The 15,816-nt window shown below is 35.9% G+C and overlaps 1 protein-coding gene across 17 annotated transcripts in view; it reads right to left on the minus strand.

Moving 5' to 3' along the window:
• Positions 1-15,816, minus strand: part of ATRX (ATRX chromatin remodeler) — a 275,615-nt gene that overhangs the window by 89,924 nt on the left and 169,875 nt on the right. For all 17 annotated transcript variants that reach the window (XM_060408304.1, XM_060408302.1, XM_060408303.1 and 14 more), the window contains 5 exons: positions 10,250-10,391; positions 9,198-9,307; positions 7,966-8,112; positions 7,636-7,813; positions 774-911 (listed from right to left, as the gene is read on the minus strand). In XM_060408304.1, the coding sequence (XP_060264287.1) occupies positions 774-911; positions 7,636-7,813; positions 7,966-8,112; positions 9,198-9,307; positions 10,250-10,391 (715 nt within the window). The remainder of the gene's footprint in view (positions 1-773; positions 912-7,635; positions 7,814-7,965; positions 8,113-9,197; positions 9,308-10,249; positions 10,392-15,816) is intronic.

Consider the following 15,816-nt stretch of genomic DNA (forward strand, 5'->3'; position numbering starts at 1 on the left):
AAATTCAAATAAAACTCAATCCAAAATTCTAGACTGTTTAGGAAAAACACCTAGAACATTTTATTCTAACTCACTAGTCTTTATAATACATATTGAGTACACAACAACTGCTCTGTAATTCTACCCATGACTTTATGATCAGCAAGGGTATCATGTGAAAACAACATAGATACTGAACCAAAATAATAAAATCAATTAATAAGCAACTAGATCAAATTTTGAATTAACTAATTTTAGTTCAAGAAGTCCTAAATAGTTGCCCTATGCTATACAGGACCACAATGTGAAACAGGGCAACATTCTATAAATGGGGAAAGAAAAAAGGGGAAACTGGAACAGACAAAACTAAAGATAAAATATATAGTATAGATAAATATAAAGAAAGATAAAGTGAAACAGTAACCAGTATTACAAATAATAAAACAGAAAACAGTAACTATAAAAATACTAAGAGAATGGAAATAACATAAAAATAACAAAAAACAATTAGAACAGATTACAATGGGATATTTCAATTTGTTATTTGCTGCGTAACTCATGTTCCCTCTTTAGTGTCACCACACACATATGAAAATGAGGGAAACTCACAAGTCACTTCTTTGGGTTCTCATCATTTATCCTCAGCCTCAGCAAACTGTATCCTGACATCAATTCAACACAACTTTCCTCCAGTCTCCACCTTCCTAAAACTTTCATTTAGCACAGCATTTCTTTCCAAGTTCCTAACAGTAACTCCTCCAAAACTGGATACATTCTTTTACACATTGACTCACACTCAATTAGGTTATTTTGAAGTGGTGTTCCTGTTAAAATAATTCTCCTCCTTGATCGTATAGAATTCATAGCTTTTGAAACAGCAGATGCTTCATTTTTTAGAATATGGCCTTCATCACAAACAACAAAGTCAGGTCCTAGAAAAACAACATTTAATACATAATAAAATTAAAAGAAAAATCCATTTAGGTAAAGTTAATCACTTTTCAGTGCTGCTCTTATGGAAAGATGCTGTGGAAACAACATCCTGATAAGAACAGTTATATTTTATCTGTTGCTGTATTTAGTTAATGTGGTACTAACAGTATTAATCTTATTAAAGTGCTATTATGATGGTACTTAAGGGCCTCTGAATAAGAGTACAATATAAGTTAAAACTACCACTTGAGACGAAGAGTAACTTATATATACGAGAAAAGACAAATTACTAAAGCTACATTTAAAGAAACACTATAGAAATCACAACAGACCAAGTAGTACTTCCCATTTGACTTACTTCACATAACTAGTAGTCATTGCTGGGAAAAAATTTAACTGATAAAGGACAGCTAAACTGACTGTTACATGGGTATGGAGGTAGGAAGAAAAACATGGTCCAGGCTACAGATCTCATACCAGAGAGTGGCTCTTTCAAAAGAAATATATATGATTTTTTCTATAAAAATAACCATATGCACTCTTGGGTAAAGTATCCTATAAACACAAATTGCTTGCAGGTTAATATACACAGCCTTGATGTACTCCTTTTCCTATTTGGAACCAGTCTGTTGTTCCATGTCCAGTTCTAACTGTTGCTCCGTGACCTGCATACAGGTTTCTCAAGAGGCAGGTCAGGTAGTCTGGTATTCCCGTCTCTTTCAGAATTTTCCACAGTTTATTCTGATAAACACAGTCAAAGGTTTTGGTATAGTCAATAAAGCAGAAATAGGTGTTTTTCTGGAACTCTCTAGCTTTTTCAATGATCCAGTGGATGTTGGCAATTTCATCTCTGGTTCCTCTGCCTTTTCTAAAACCAGCTTGAACATATGGAAGTTCACGGTTCATGTATTGCTGAAGCCTGGCTTGGAGAATTTTAATCATTACTTTACTAGCGTGTGAGATGAGTGCAATTATGTGGTACTTTGAGCATTCTTTGGCATTGCCTTTCTTTGGGATTGGAATGAAAACTGACCTGTTCCAGTCCTGTGGCCACTGCTGAGTTTTCCAAATTTGTTGACATTTTTTCACAGCGTCATCTTTCAGGATTTGCAATAGCTCAACTGGAATTCCATCACCTTCCACTACCTTTGTTCATAGTGATGCTTCCTAAGGCCCACTTGACTTCCCATTTCAGGATGTCTGGCTATAGGCGAGTCATCACACCATCCTGATTATCTGGGTCATGAAGATCTTTTTTGTGTATTCTTGCCACCTCTTCTTAATATCTTCTGCTTCTGTTATACCATTTCTATCCTTTATCGAGCCCATCTTTGCATGAAATGTTCCCTTGGTATCTCTAATTTTCTTGAAGAGATATGTAGTCTTCCCCATTCTGTTGTTTCCCTCTATTTCTTTGTACTGATCACTGAAGAAGGCTTTCTTATCTCTCCTTGCTATTCTTTGGAACTCTGCATTCAAGTGGGTATATCTTTCCTTTTCTCCTTTGCTTTTCACTTCCTTTCTTTTCACAGCTATTTGTAAGGCCTCCTCAGACAGCCATTTTGCTTTTTTACATTTCTTTACCTTGGGGATGGTCTTGATTCCTATCTCCTGTACAATGTCACATACCTCCATCCATACTTCATCAGGTACTCTGTCTATCAGATCCAGTCCCTTAAATCTATTTCTCACTTCCACTATATAGTCATAAGGGATTGATTTAGGTCATACTTCAATGGTCTAGTGGTTTTCTCCACTTTCTTCAATTTCAGTCTGAATTTGGCAGTAAGTTCACGATCCGAGCCACAGTCAGCTCCCATTCTTGTTTTTGCTGACTGTATAGAGCTTCTCCATCATTGGCTTAAAAGAATCTAATCAATATGATTTCTTTGTTGACCATCTGGGGATGTTCACGTGTAGAGTCTTCTCTTGTGTTGTTGGAAGAGGGTGTGTGCTATGACCAGTGCGTTCTCTTGGCACAACTCTATTAGCCTTTGCCCTGCTACATTCTGTACTCCAAGGTAAAATTTGCCTGTTACTCCAGGTGTTTCTTGACTTCCTACTTTTGCATTCCAGTCCCCTATAATGAAAATGACATATTTTGGGGGTGTTAGTTCTAGAAGGTCCTGTAGGTCTTCATAGAACTGTTCAATTTCAGCTTCTTCAGTGTTACTGGTTGGGGCATAGACTTGGATTACCGTGATATTGAATGGTTGCCTTGGAAACAAACAGAGACCATTCTGTCATTTTTGAGATTGCATCCAAGTACTACATTTTGGACTCTTTTGTTGACTATGATGGCTATTCCATTTCTTCAAAGGTATTCCTGCCCAAAGTAGTAGACATAATGCTCACCTGAGTTAAATTCACCCATTCCCGTACATCTTAATTCACTGATTTCTAGAATGTTGATGTTCACAATTGCCATCTCCTGTTTGACCACTTCAACTTTGCCTTGATTCATGGACCTGACATTCCAGGTTCCTATGGAATATTGCTCTTTATAGCATCGAACCCTGCTTCCATCACCAGTCCCATTCACAACTGGGTGTTGTTTTTGCTTTGGCTCTATCCCTTCATTCTTTCTAGAGTATTTCTCCACTGATCTCCAGTAGCATACTGGGCAGCTACAGACCTATGGAGTTCATCTTTCCATGTCCTATCTTCTTGCCTTCTCATAAGGAGTACATCAAGGCTGTATATTGTCACCCTGCTTATTTAACTTATATGCAGAGTATGTCATGAGAAACACAGGACTGGAGGAAGCACAAGCTGGAACCAAGATTGCCAGGAGAAATATCAATAACCTCCGATATGCAGATGATACCACCCTTATGGCAGAAAGTAAAGAAGAACTAAAGAGCCCCTTGATGAAAGTTCAAAGAGGAGAGTGAAAAAGTTGGCTTAAAGCTCAACATTCAGAAAACTAAGATCATGGCATCTGGTCCCATCACTTCATGGGAAATAGATGGGAAACAGTGGAAACAATGGCTGACTTTATTTTTCTGGGCTCCAAAATCACTGCAGATGGTGATTGCAGCAATGAAAATAAAAGACGCTTACTCCTTTGAAGGAAAGTTATGACCAACCTAGACAGCATATTAATATAAAAGCAGAGACATTACTTTGCCAACAAAGGTCCATCTAGCGAAGGCTATGTTTTTTCCAGTGGTCATGTATGGATGTGAGAGTTGGACTATAAACAAAGCTGAGTGCCAAAGAATTGATGCTTTTGAACTGTGGTGTTGGAGAAGACTCTTGAGAGTCCCTTGGACTGCAAGAAGATCCAACCAGTCCATCCTAAAGGAGATCAGTCCTGGGTGTTCATTGGAAGGACTGATGTTGAAGCTGAAACTCCAATATTTTGGCCACCTGATGCAAAGAGCTGACTCATTTGAAAAGACTTTGATGTTGGGAAAGATTGAAGGCAGGAAGAAAAGGGGATGACAGAGGATAAGATGGTTGGATGGCATCACCGACTCAATGGACATGGGTTGGGTAAACTCCGGGAGTTGGTGATGGACCGGGAGGCCTGGCATGCTGCAGTTCATGGGGTTGCAAAGAGCTGGACATGACTGAGCAACTGAACTGAACTGAGCTAATATACACATAAATTACTTAAACACTGATTTAAACAACAGCAATTGTCGAATCATCCCCTGTATTTTAGGCATTACAGAAAATGCATCTTCTACATGATTTCAGAAGTAACTCCTTCAGTATGATTGATCAAAAAACACAATTGCTATTCAATGTTCAGATGGAGCTACATGAAGAATAAGAGAGTTATTTTTAAACTAATCAACTTTTTTAAAATGAAAATAAGTATCTTGCTTTATATGTAAAAACTTATTATTTATTTTGAATCCTAAAAGTTATCTAAATATAAAAATTATCTTTTATACAAGTGATTAAAATGATTTTTACTATCTAATATTACATGTTCATGAGGGTGTGGTGAATTAGGTACTCATACATTCTTTGTAGAAGTCTAAGGTAGTATCAATGGGGCTTCCCTGGTGGCTCAGATGGTAAAGAATTTGCCTGCAATGCAGGAGACCTGGGTTCAATCCCTGGGTCAGGAAAATCCCCTGGAGAAGGGAATGGCTACCCACTCCACTATTCTTGCCTGGAGAATTTCATGGACAGAGAAGACTGGTGGGCTATAGTCCATGAGGTTGCAAAGAACTGGACACAACACAGCGACTAACACTTTCACTTTTCACAAGCTGTTAATCAAACACTGTGGAAGACAATTTCATAATATCTACTAAAATATAAAATATGTTGTACCCTTAACCCAAATTTCAGCTTCCGGGAATTTATCCTAAAGATATACTTCCACAAGTATCATAAGATACATGAAATATTCTCTGAAGCATTGTTACGGTAGAAAATTGAAACAACTTAAAAGCTTGGTCAAAGGGGTTCATAAAACTATGCTATGATGGAATGTTGCAGTACTTAAAATTAATGATGTACATTTCTTTGTACTATCCTTCAAAGATATGTCAAATGTGTTGTTACTAAACAAAAGGAAGAGAGATTCAAAATTTACATTATGATCCCATTTTATTTAAATAACCACCTCAAACAGGGTAATTTTTATCTATGTACACATAGATGTAGTGAAGTAGAGGATTAACCTGGCCCCAAAAAAAGTTTAGCCTTTGCCTCCAGCTCTAGGGCAGTAACCTCTAAATTCCAGTAATGTCTAACTTGATAAAAATTTCTTTACCTAGATGGCTTGGGAAACATTAGAGATAGTCTATGCTAACAAGGTGATGGGGCTGAAGGGAGATCAGCTCTGGGCATGTAGCATCTTCTCAACTTCTGGAGGGACTAGAAACTAAGATGACCCACATGAGTGGTCAACCATGTCTATGTGACCAAGCCCAAACTTCAGACACCAAGGCTCGGATGAATACGCCTGTTTGGCAATATTCCACATATACTGTCACTATAACACTAGTCTAATCACAAGAAAAACAACAGACACCAGTGAACATCCTACAGGATACTTTAATAACACTCCTCAAGACTGACAAGATAACATAAAATAAAAGAAAGACTAATAAACTGTCATAGACCAGAGAAGAATGTGGAGACATGACAAACGCTATGTGGTACCCTGGATGGGATCCTGGAACAGAAAGTGGATGGTAATATTAAACTGGTAAAATTCAAATATGGTTTGGAGTCTAGTTACTAATATATCAATTTCTTAGTTTTGACAAATCTACCATGGCAATGTAAGATGAACAATGGAGGATTTGGGTCCAGGATAAATAGGAGCTTTCTTTACTGTCATTTTAACTTGTCTGTAAACAAACAAACAAAAATTTCAAAATAATGCTTTTTTAATGTCACTAAATAGCTTATATAGAAAAACAAACACTACTAATTATGTTATAAGCTTTCATTTCTTTTTAATTTATTTCCTCATGATCACATTAAACATCTGAAACTTGTTTTAAACTGTTTCAAGGAAACCTTCTGAAAAATATGCTGCAATACTATTCACTAGCTTATACCTCTCTGACAACAAAACCACCACAGGACTTTTAGACAACTATTTTAGTCATGAGAAAAGGACAAACTTAACATTTATAATGGCAGTTAGTTTGGTACATGTTGATTACATCATTACCAAAAAAAGGCAAAATAACACAGACTTTCAGTTATAAAATGAATAAGGTCTGAGGATCTAATGTATAAACAACATGGTGATAACAAGGTGACGATAGATGATAACAATGCACTCTATAACTGAAATCTGAAAATGAGTAGAGCATAAATGTCATGACCAAAAAGAAAAAGAAAACTACATGAGATAATGGATGTATAACACAAAGGGGGTTACCCTTTCACAATGTATACATGTATCAAATGATTACATTATACATTTTAACTGTTACAATTTTACTTCTCAAATAAACCTCAATAAGCTGAAAAAATAAATTAAAAATAAAATTTAAAAGGGGCAAAGCCACGGATTCTATTCAAATGATTCTATTATTCAAATTCAAATTATTCTATTCAAATCATTCTATTCAAAATAATACTATTATTTTGGCAGTGAAAAATTAGACTTTCTCAACAAACATCTAAAGCCTCAACAGTGTCTTAAAGTAATTAGATATAACAAGATAAAGTTTGAAAAGAAAAAAATATAGAATACAAATAACTAAATATTTATTGGCTCTGGGACAGTACAACTTGCTGCTTTTCCAAGTCACAAATAGGGATTAAATATTTGGATCTTGCATCATGAGGATATTGTCAACACCACTGTAAATATTAACCTTCCACAGTGATGACCATTTAAAAAAAGGAAAAATGCAGCAATTCTTCTAATGACATAAAGTTGGAAAAGAAACATAAAGAAGTGTTTTCAGAGAATGGAGAGAGCTCTCATGATTGTCTAATATTCAGTCAGAGGAATTTGCAATTGTGACATACCTGGTACATTTTTAATTGCTTATTTATTGAAAACCTCAAACATTTTCAGACTCAGCAAGTGAATTCTGAACATCTGGCAATATTAAGGATGATTTCATCTTAATGAAATTATACTAAGAAACAAACAGAAAGCAAAAACCTGAATGATAAACAATAGCCAGCTACTTAATAGTTGGTCAATTAGTATTTGTTAAATAAAACATAATAAGCACATTTTTCATTCAACTTGCTTTGTTATCTCAGTGTCTGTTAATATCTTACCTGGATCAACCAATGCTTTGTTAAATATTTCTTTAAGTTTCCTACTCTTCACATTCCTTCCTTGAGCAAGATTTCTGTACATCTCATAGCCTATGATCATAACACCACCATCTTCTTGCCACCTCTGTAGCATGTAGCTTCTTTCTTGAGGACGTTTCACAGTTGCTAATTCAGAGACCTTTGGTGGGAAAATAAAGATTTTTAAAGGTAGGAATGCATAAATACTAAATATCCCCACTGAAACATGCATCACTGACAATTAAAAATCTTATTTTTTACTATATGAATTTTATGCAGTTATTTTCATAATAGAAAATATTTTAAATATACCTCAAGCTTCTCATCATCTTTTAATCCCTCCTGCCACTTCTCAAATTCATTCATCCAATTCAAAGCAGTATTAAGAGGACAAACCACCAAAGCTGTGCTGAAATCCAATTTGTCACACAAAAGAACTGTATGAAGAAAACTTACCACCTACAAGAAAACAAATTAAGTTGCCACCTTCATTTAAATATCTTCAAAAAGTAAATAAATTGAGCAAACTTATAATAGTTGGGATTTTTTTTTTTTTTTTTTTTTTTGCTGTTTAAACAATAAAGCAACCAGGCAAAGGTCACAATTTCCAAACGAGGAAAAGTACAAAGAGATATAACATGTAAAAGGCAGAAATTCAACTAGATGATACATAACGTCCTTCCAACTCTAAAGCTCCATTATTTTATGATCAGTAATAATATGAATATAATAAACAATAACCACAGCAAAATAGCTACTAAGTCCTTAGTCCCCAGAGAACATTCCTATGATCTTTAGAAAATACCACTTCCCATTTAGAAGAGAATTATATCATAGAGTATTTTCCCACTGCAAAGTGTTCTGACTCACTGAATCTACTGTCTTATGGCTTGGAATTACATATATATATAGATATATATAACATATATATTTTGATACATATATTATATATATATATATATATGTATCTTTTCACTAATTCCACAACTCTGCTACAATTCCTGCAGTCTTCCTGCAACTTCCTGCATTCAGAAATGTAGTGTTTTAATAGTGAAAATACATTATGTTCTCATTACTACAGGATCACAGACTATTAAAGTCAGGAATCCCCTGGTTAGGACTGTGCTTTCATGCCGAGGACATTGGTTCAATCCCTGATAGAGGAACTAAGATCTCAGAAGCCACACAGCACGACAAAAAGAAAATTGTAAAGGAAGTTCATTTCCACCTCAGAATCTTTGCAGTTTTACTGGCTATGCCTATAATCCCACTGCTTCACTTCATTAGGGTCTCTGTTCAAACATCGCTTCCTAAAAAATGCTTTACCTCTCTATGCTTCCTTAACATTATCTGAAAGTACATATTTCTTATTTCATTTGAATAAAATCTCTCTCACCCACCAGAATATAAGCTTCTTGGGGGAGAAATCTTGTTATCCACTGCTTTATCTCCAGCCCCTACAACCACATCTGGAACCTAACAGAACATAGTATACATTTTTTAATTCATGAATGCACAAGAACAGAATACCTTCATGTTCTTACCTGTAAAGTCTTACCAAGGCCCATGCAGTGGGCAAGAATGCATCCTGAACCTGGAGATTTCTTTGTTTTTTTAACAGACTCACAGCAGCAATCCCACATAAATTGAACACCTAAAAATAATATCTTTGTTAAGTTCAAATTTAAAGGTGCAAGTTAAAAAATCTTCCTTCATAAATACATCATAAACATAACTAAAACTTCTAAGAAACAGAATTTTTTAAAAAGAAAGAGACAAAAATCTCTTAATGTAAATGAGATTTGTTTTACACACAATCCCCCTACCCACCGCTAAGGTTTATTAGAAAAAATGTGAACACAGGCACACAACAGGGTAACTTTCATTCCTCTCAGGTATCACAGCAGACCTTTTCTCCATTCCCTGGGATGATCCAAAGAGACAGATAAATAATCTAATAGAAACTTTATCCAAAGAGAATAAATCCCTATCAAATATACTTTCAGATTTATTGAGTCAATCCAGGGCGGGAGGGGAAACCTCAGGAGCTAAGTTATCATTTCTCCCTTTATTCAACACTAAAAACTCAACAAGAAATGGGCTTGCTTCCTAAGAAGTAGGAACTACAGAATTTGCTTAATGTATTCATTCACATACACCCTCAAAATTGACTTATTGATTCTGCTCAGACAAAGCAGATAGGGATAATTGGATATCTTTCCAAAACCAATAAAGGAATATTATTAACAAAAATACTTGAAAAAGCATTTCCTAAAGAAGGCTTTTAGCTAACTGTACCTTTCCCTACCACACCGCTGCCCTTAGCTAACCATTGCAGATTAGGTGAAATCCACTTGCTATACATACCCATTTATGAGTGGCACACACTTCCCATTTCACAAAACTCATTTTCTGTGCAATGTTCAATTTTGTTCTTCCTCATTTGCTTATGCACTCCATAAGGGCAGAGATCATATCTGTTATGCTCACCAGTAAAAGTAACTCCAGGTCTTAGCAGAAACCTGAGGCACACTGGGGCCATCAAATATCGGTAAAATTTAACTAAAAACACTTTAACCATCTAATGGTTTCTTACCATCTACTTGATGTGGTTTCAATTTGATAACCATATTTCTATGAACCTGCACTAAAGGTTCTTTGGTTTCTTCATCTTCATCTAAAACCAACTTCGTTGTTATTGGACACTTAGTCGGTGAAGCATCTTCAATTTCTATCACCTATAAGAAAGGGAATTATAGATAGTTAAGCTCAAAGAAACCTTTTAAGCAATGGTGGAATATGAACCTTACTAAAAGAAGTTTTCCAAAATACAGACATGTCTACTTCCATACTAAAATCCAGTAATTTTTGTTCAGTAAGACCAGGATGGATCATTAGTTTACAAGTTTTCTAAAATAAAAAAAAAACCTCTACAAGACTCTGAATCACTGTGGTAATGTTGGTAATTTATTAATAGCTCATTGGTTTTCACCTTGAACACCTTAACACATGATAGGTAGAGATGTGAGAAAAGGAGCACTCTAAATTAACCTATGACATCATCATTAAAATTCACCATTATGTGGGATTCTATTCTTCTAGAGTTTCCCTGGTGGCTCAGATGGTAAAGCCTCTGCCTGCAATGTGGGAGACCCGGGTTCGATCCCTGGGTTGGGAAGATCTCCTGGAGAAGGAAATGACAACCCACTCCAGTATTCTTGCCTGGAGAATCCCACAGACGGAGGAGCATGGTAGGCTACAGTCCATGGGGTCACAAAGAGTCGGACACGACTGAGCAAGCTTCACTTGCTTCACTCGCTTCATATTCTTCTAGAAGACGTGAAAATGTGCAAGGAAACTTATGGTTACCACAATGACTGGTCATGACTAGTATTTAATTCAGGCAGTAGTGAAGGTAAATATAAATGTTTTACAATGTGAATGAAGACAGTCCCAAACAAGAACTGTCCCACCCAAGATTCCAAAAGGCTCCCACTGAAAACCACTGTAAATATGTGTTGTGAAAGGGAAAAATTTTCAGAAACACTGGTATGAGAACCTCAGGCTCAAAAGCATAACAAGAATATATAACACCCTTTAATTGCAAAAGGGAAACAATCACCTCAAGTTTATTATTTGAAAGAAAACTTAAATACATATACATAAATACAAATACACGTGTCTGAATATATTTCTTTGCTGTCTCATCCCAATTACATCCCAATTACATAGTATACTCAAGAACTGTATAAGCTAGGTACAAGTACTGCCATTTTACAAATTTAAAAAAAAAATCCTAAGAGACTGAGAAGTTAAATAACTTATACAAGGTCATGCAACTCTTAAGTAACACAATACTAGGACTTATACCAAGAGGGCTAGGCTCCATAGTCCATGAACTTAACCACTATGCATTAATAGTTTAATAAAGAAAATTTTATATGAACAGGTTTATGGTTCCATGAAAATCAATAAAGAGTCATGACTTTAAACTATGGACATTATGATGTTTAAGAATAAAATTTTAGCTGGTACTTTTTTCCTTATTTAGAACTGTAACTAGGAATGAATGATTACTTGATACTCACTATAGACATTTCCAAACATGAACAGAAGTATATAGAATAGTATAATGAGCCCTATCACCCAGTATTCAGCTTCAAAAATTATCAACCTCTGGCCAGTTGTTTCACTGGCAGCCTCTCACCCATTCTCCAACTCTTCTGATCCCATAAATGATTCTGAAGCAAACCCAAGCAAGTATATTATTTCATCTGTAAATGTTTTAGAATGTCTCTTTAAAAGGACATTCTCTCTCTTTAAAATCATAACTATAGTATCATTATTATATGTAAAAATTATTTAAACAAGTCACAAATTTGTAATATATTACCTTGATAAAACTAAAATTATATACAAATCCAGATGTGGTAGAGTATAAATAGCACTGGTTATTTAGATTCCAGCTCCATTTCAACAACTTACTTAAACTCTCTTAGCTTCAGTTTGTCCGTGTGGAAACCAGTTTGTCCGTGTGGAAACTAGGAAAGCTTATAAATAACTCTCATGAGGTTGTTGTGGCGATTAAATGAGGCAAAGAATACAAAGTATCAGGCACAGACTAAGTATTCAACAAATATTTATTGTGTTCTAGCTTGGATGTATCCCAGCTTCATACTGCTGTGCCAAAGACATAAGCCAAAATGGAAAATTATCTGAATGTCTTGTCCTGTTAGCAAGGTGTGGTGGGCAGAACCCTAAAATGGCCTCCAAGATTCCAATCCTCTGCTGTAAACATTCTATATAACTTCATTCCCTTGGGGGTGACTGAGATCTGTAACTATAATCATTCCCGTAACTGGGCAACTAATCAGTTGATTTGACATAATCAAAAGGGAGATTCCCTTAGATGAGGTAGGCTTAAGCAAGGTAAGCCCTTTAAAAGGCTGATCTGTAAGAGATGTTCTCTTACTGGTCTCCAAGACAAGCAAACTGCCACACTATAGAGAAGTCTACAGTACTTAAGAACCTCATTGCCAGAATCACAAGGAACTTAATTCTGCCAACATGTGAGCTAGAAAAAAGCACAAAGTCTTAGATGAAAATTGCAGCTCTGGTGAACATCTTCAATTTCAACTTAGTGAGAAATTGAGCAGAAGACCCAGCAGAGTCAGGCTCAGCTAAGCCACTCTCAAATTCCTGATTTATTGAACTGTGAGATAATAACTTTGCTTTGTTTTTAGCTAAGCTGTGATAGTTTTTTAATGCACAGTAGAAAACTAATATATAAGGCTTTAACCAAGACTTCTGAACTATATGCTCATGTGATATGGATGACATTTTAGCTATTAAGCACTATCTTTGGGATTAGAGATGAATGAATCTTCAACCTGAATGGAGAAGATAATTTACAAAGAAATGGTCTACTTATCTGTGACTAAGTACATGTGTTTATGCACTAAAGGTACAACTTAAGGAAAGTTTATTTAACTAATAATAGACAGACAGGAATGAAATGAGAGAATTTAGGAGAAATAAATTAAGCTATAGTAAGGAATAAATAAGGACATGCATCCCATGTCTGAATTGAAAAAGGAAAAGAAAACATGAATACAAAATCATTTAAGCAACACACTGAAAAGGCTGAGCCCCATTTCTGCTGATGGAGATTAAGTAGCTTGATACATGATGGAATATTAGGGAACAAATCTGTCTTCCTGCTGTAATCAATTAGAAAAGTAGACAAAACATATGAAACAAACATTTCTGGACTTTGGATTATAGGAACCAACAGGACACTGATACCTGAGAGAAGAAAAATCAACAAGGAGGACCCTAATCCCTCTTGATTGCTGCCAGAAGGTACATTTCAGAATTTAAGATAACCCAAGCAGAACTCTGGAGTTGTGCTGAGTTGGGGAAACAGAGGTCAAGCTCAGAGAGCTGGAAAAAATACAGAGAAACTACAGAGAGAAAAGAGCTATACAAAAAGACCTCCAGAAATCAAAATGGGAGTCACTTCAGTCTTAGCTGAGTATTACAATGCACATGAAGAATGAAATTCCACAAAGCCAGACAAATTGTGACCAAGAAGTCATGAGGTAAATAGTCCCCAGTGATCATATAGGTCTGGAAGGCATTCAGTTTTAAACAAGGTAGAGTATGATCTTCATACTAACCCAGGGCATTCTGTAGAAACCAGACAAAGGCCACACATTTGGCAGTGGGGCAAAACCATCCATAAACTACAGGGACACACCTTAAGAGTTTTTTTTTTTTAATATCAAAATAATTAAACTGGGGACTTCCCTACTGCTACAGAGGTTAAGAATGCACCTGCCAATGCAGGGGACATGGGTTCCATCCCTGATCTGGAAGGATCCTACATGTTATGTATAGAGCAACTAAACCTGCGCACCACAACTACTGAGCCCATGCTCTAGAGCCCTTGTGCTGCAACTACTGAGCCTACATGCTGCAACTACTGAAGGCTGTGAGCCTACAACTCATGCTCTACAACAAGAGAAGCCACGGCAATAAGAAGCCCACACACCACAGCTAGAGAGTAGCCCCTGCTCGCTACAACTAGAGAAAGCCCACACAGAGCAGTGAAGACCCAGCACAGCCAAAAATTAAAAAGAATAATTAAACTGAACTAATAAGTACCTTAAATATCTATACAGAACAATGCCAGCACTCTCCAATAGAATACAACATACACTCAACAATACCCAATTTACAATGTCTAGTTTTTAACAGGAGAAGGCAATGGCAACCCACTCTACTACTCTTGCCTGGAAAATCCCATGGACAAAGGAGCCTAGTGGGCTGCAGTCCATGGGCTTACGAAGGTCAGACACAACTGAGGGACTTCACTTTCACTTTTCAATTTCATGCACTGGAGAAGGAAATGGCAACCCACTCCAGTGTTCTTGCCTGGAGAATCCCAGGGACGGCAGAGCCTGGTGGGCTGCCATCTGTGGGGTCGCATAGAGTCGGACACAACTGAAGTGACTTAGCGGCAGCAGCAGTTTTTAATAAAACATTATTAGACACATCAAGAAAAAAATATGAACAATAATCAAGAGAAAAGTCACTTAACAAAAATGGTAAGAAATGACAGAGATGTTCAAATTGGCAGACAAACACAATAAAGCAGATGTAAAATGTGTTCCAATACTGAAAGGAAGATGTGAACACAGTGGGAAAAGAAATACAAGCTATAAGAAAGAACCAAACGTAATTTCTATATAATAAAAATGTAAAAAATAAATATTTAATATGAAAAACTCACTGAATGAGATTTAGCATCATAATGGAAAAGAAGAAAAGATCTTGCTTGAAGACAAAGCAAGAGAAACTACCTACAATGAAACAGGGGGGAGGAGGCAGGGGGAGGAATTGAAGAAACTACTGGGAAAATGCCCAGCAATCTAATACATATGTAATTAGAGTCTCATATAGGCAAAGAACAGAAAACCTTGTCTGAAGAAATAATGGTCAAAACTTTCAAAAATTTTTATAGAAACTATAAGTCCATAGAACCAGCAACTTAAAGGAGCACCAGGCAGAATAAAAACTAAGAAAATCACAACCATCAATTCCTGAAAGTCGGTGATAAATAGATAATTTTTCACAAACCATTAAAACATCTAATCATTTAAAAAAAGAAAAAAAGACACATTACATACACATGGGTGGGTGAGGGGCAAAAATAAAGACAAGAAACAACATGTCATGAAGAAGCAACATCTTTACACAGATGAAAGAAAAAGCTAATAACTTATAATTCTATACTCATGGATTATAACATTCAAAAACTAAGGGAAAAGTAAGATGTCAGCAAAATGACAAGAAACAAGCTCTAAGCTCCTGTTTTTGCACAGAAATATAAAAACAAATGAAAAAGGAAAAAACTTAAAAATCAGAAACTGTTTGAACCAACTTTGTCAGAGTTCTGGAAAACAGTCAAAGGTTTATAGCTACCAAATAAATGACCAATCAAGAAAAGGCCATTTTTTAAATGGTAGTAAAGTTTTATAGTATTTTTACTTGCTCTTACCCCACTACCTCTTAGTGAAGTGATAGTCTTATTCTTGAAGCAGCAGTAGCCTTGTGGACAGTTTCTTCCCTCAAACCAGAGGGAGTACAGTATTAATTATT

This window comes from Ovis aries, chromosome X (genome assembly GCF_016772045.2).
Source record: "Ovis aries strain OAR_USU_Benz2616 breed Rambouillet chromosome X, ARS-UI_Ramb_v3.0, whole genome shotgun sequence".
Classification (NCBI taxonomy): domain Eukaryota; kingdom Metazoa; phylum Chordata; class Mammalia; order Artiodactyla; family Bovidae; genus Ovis; species Ovis aries.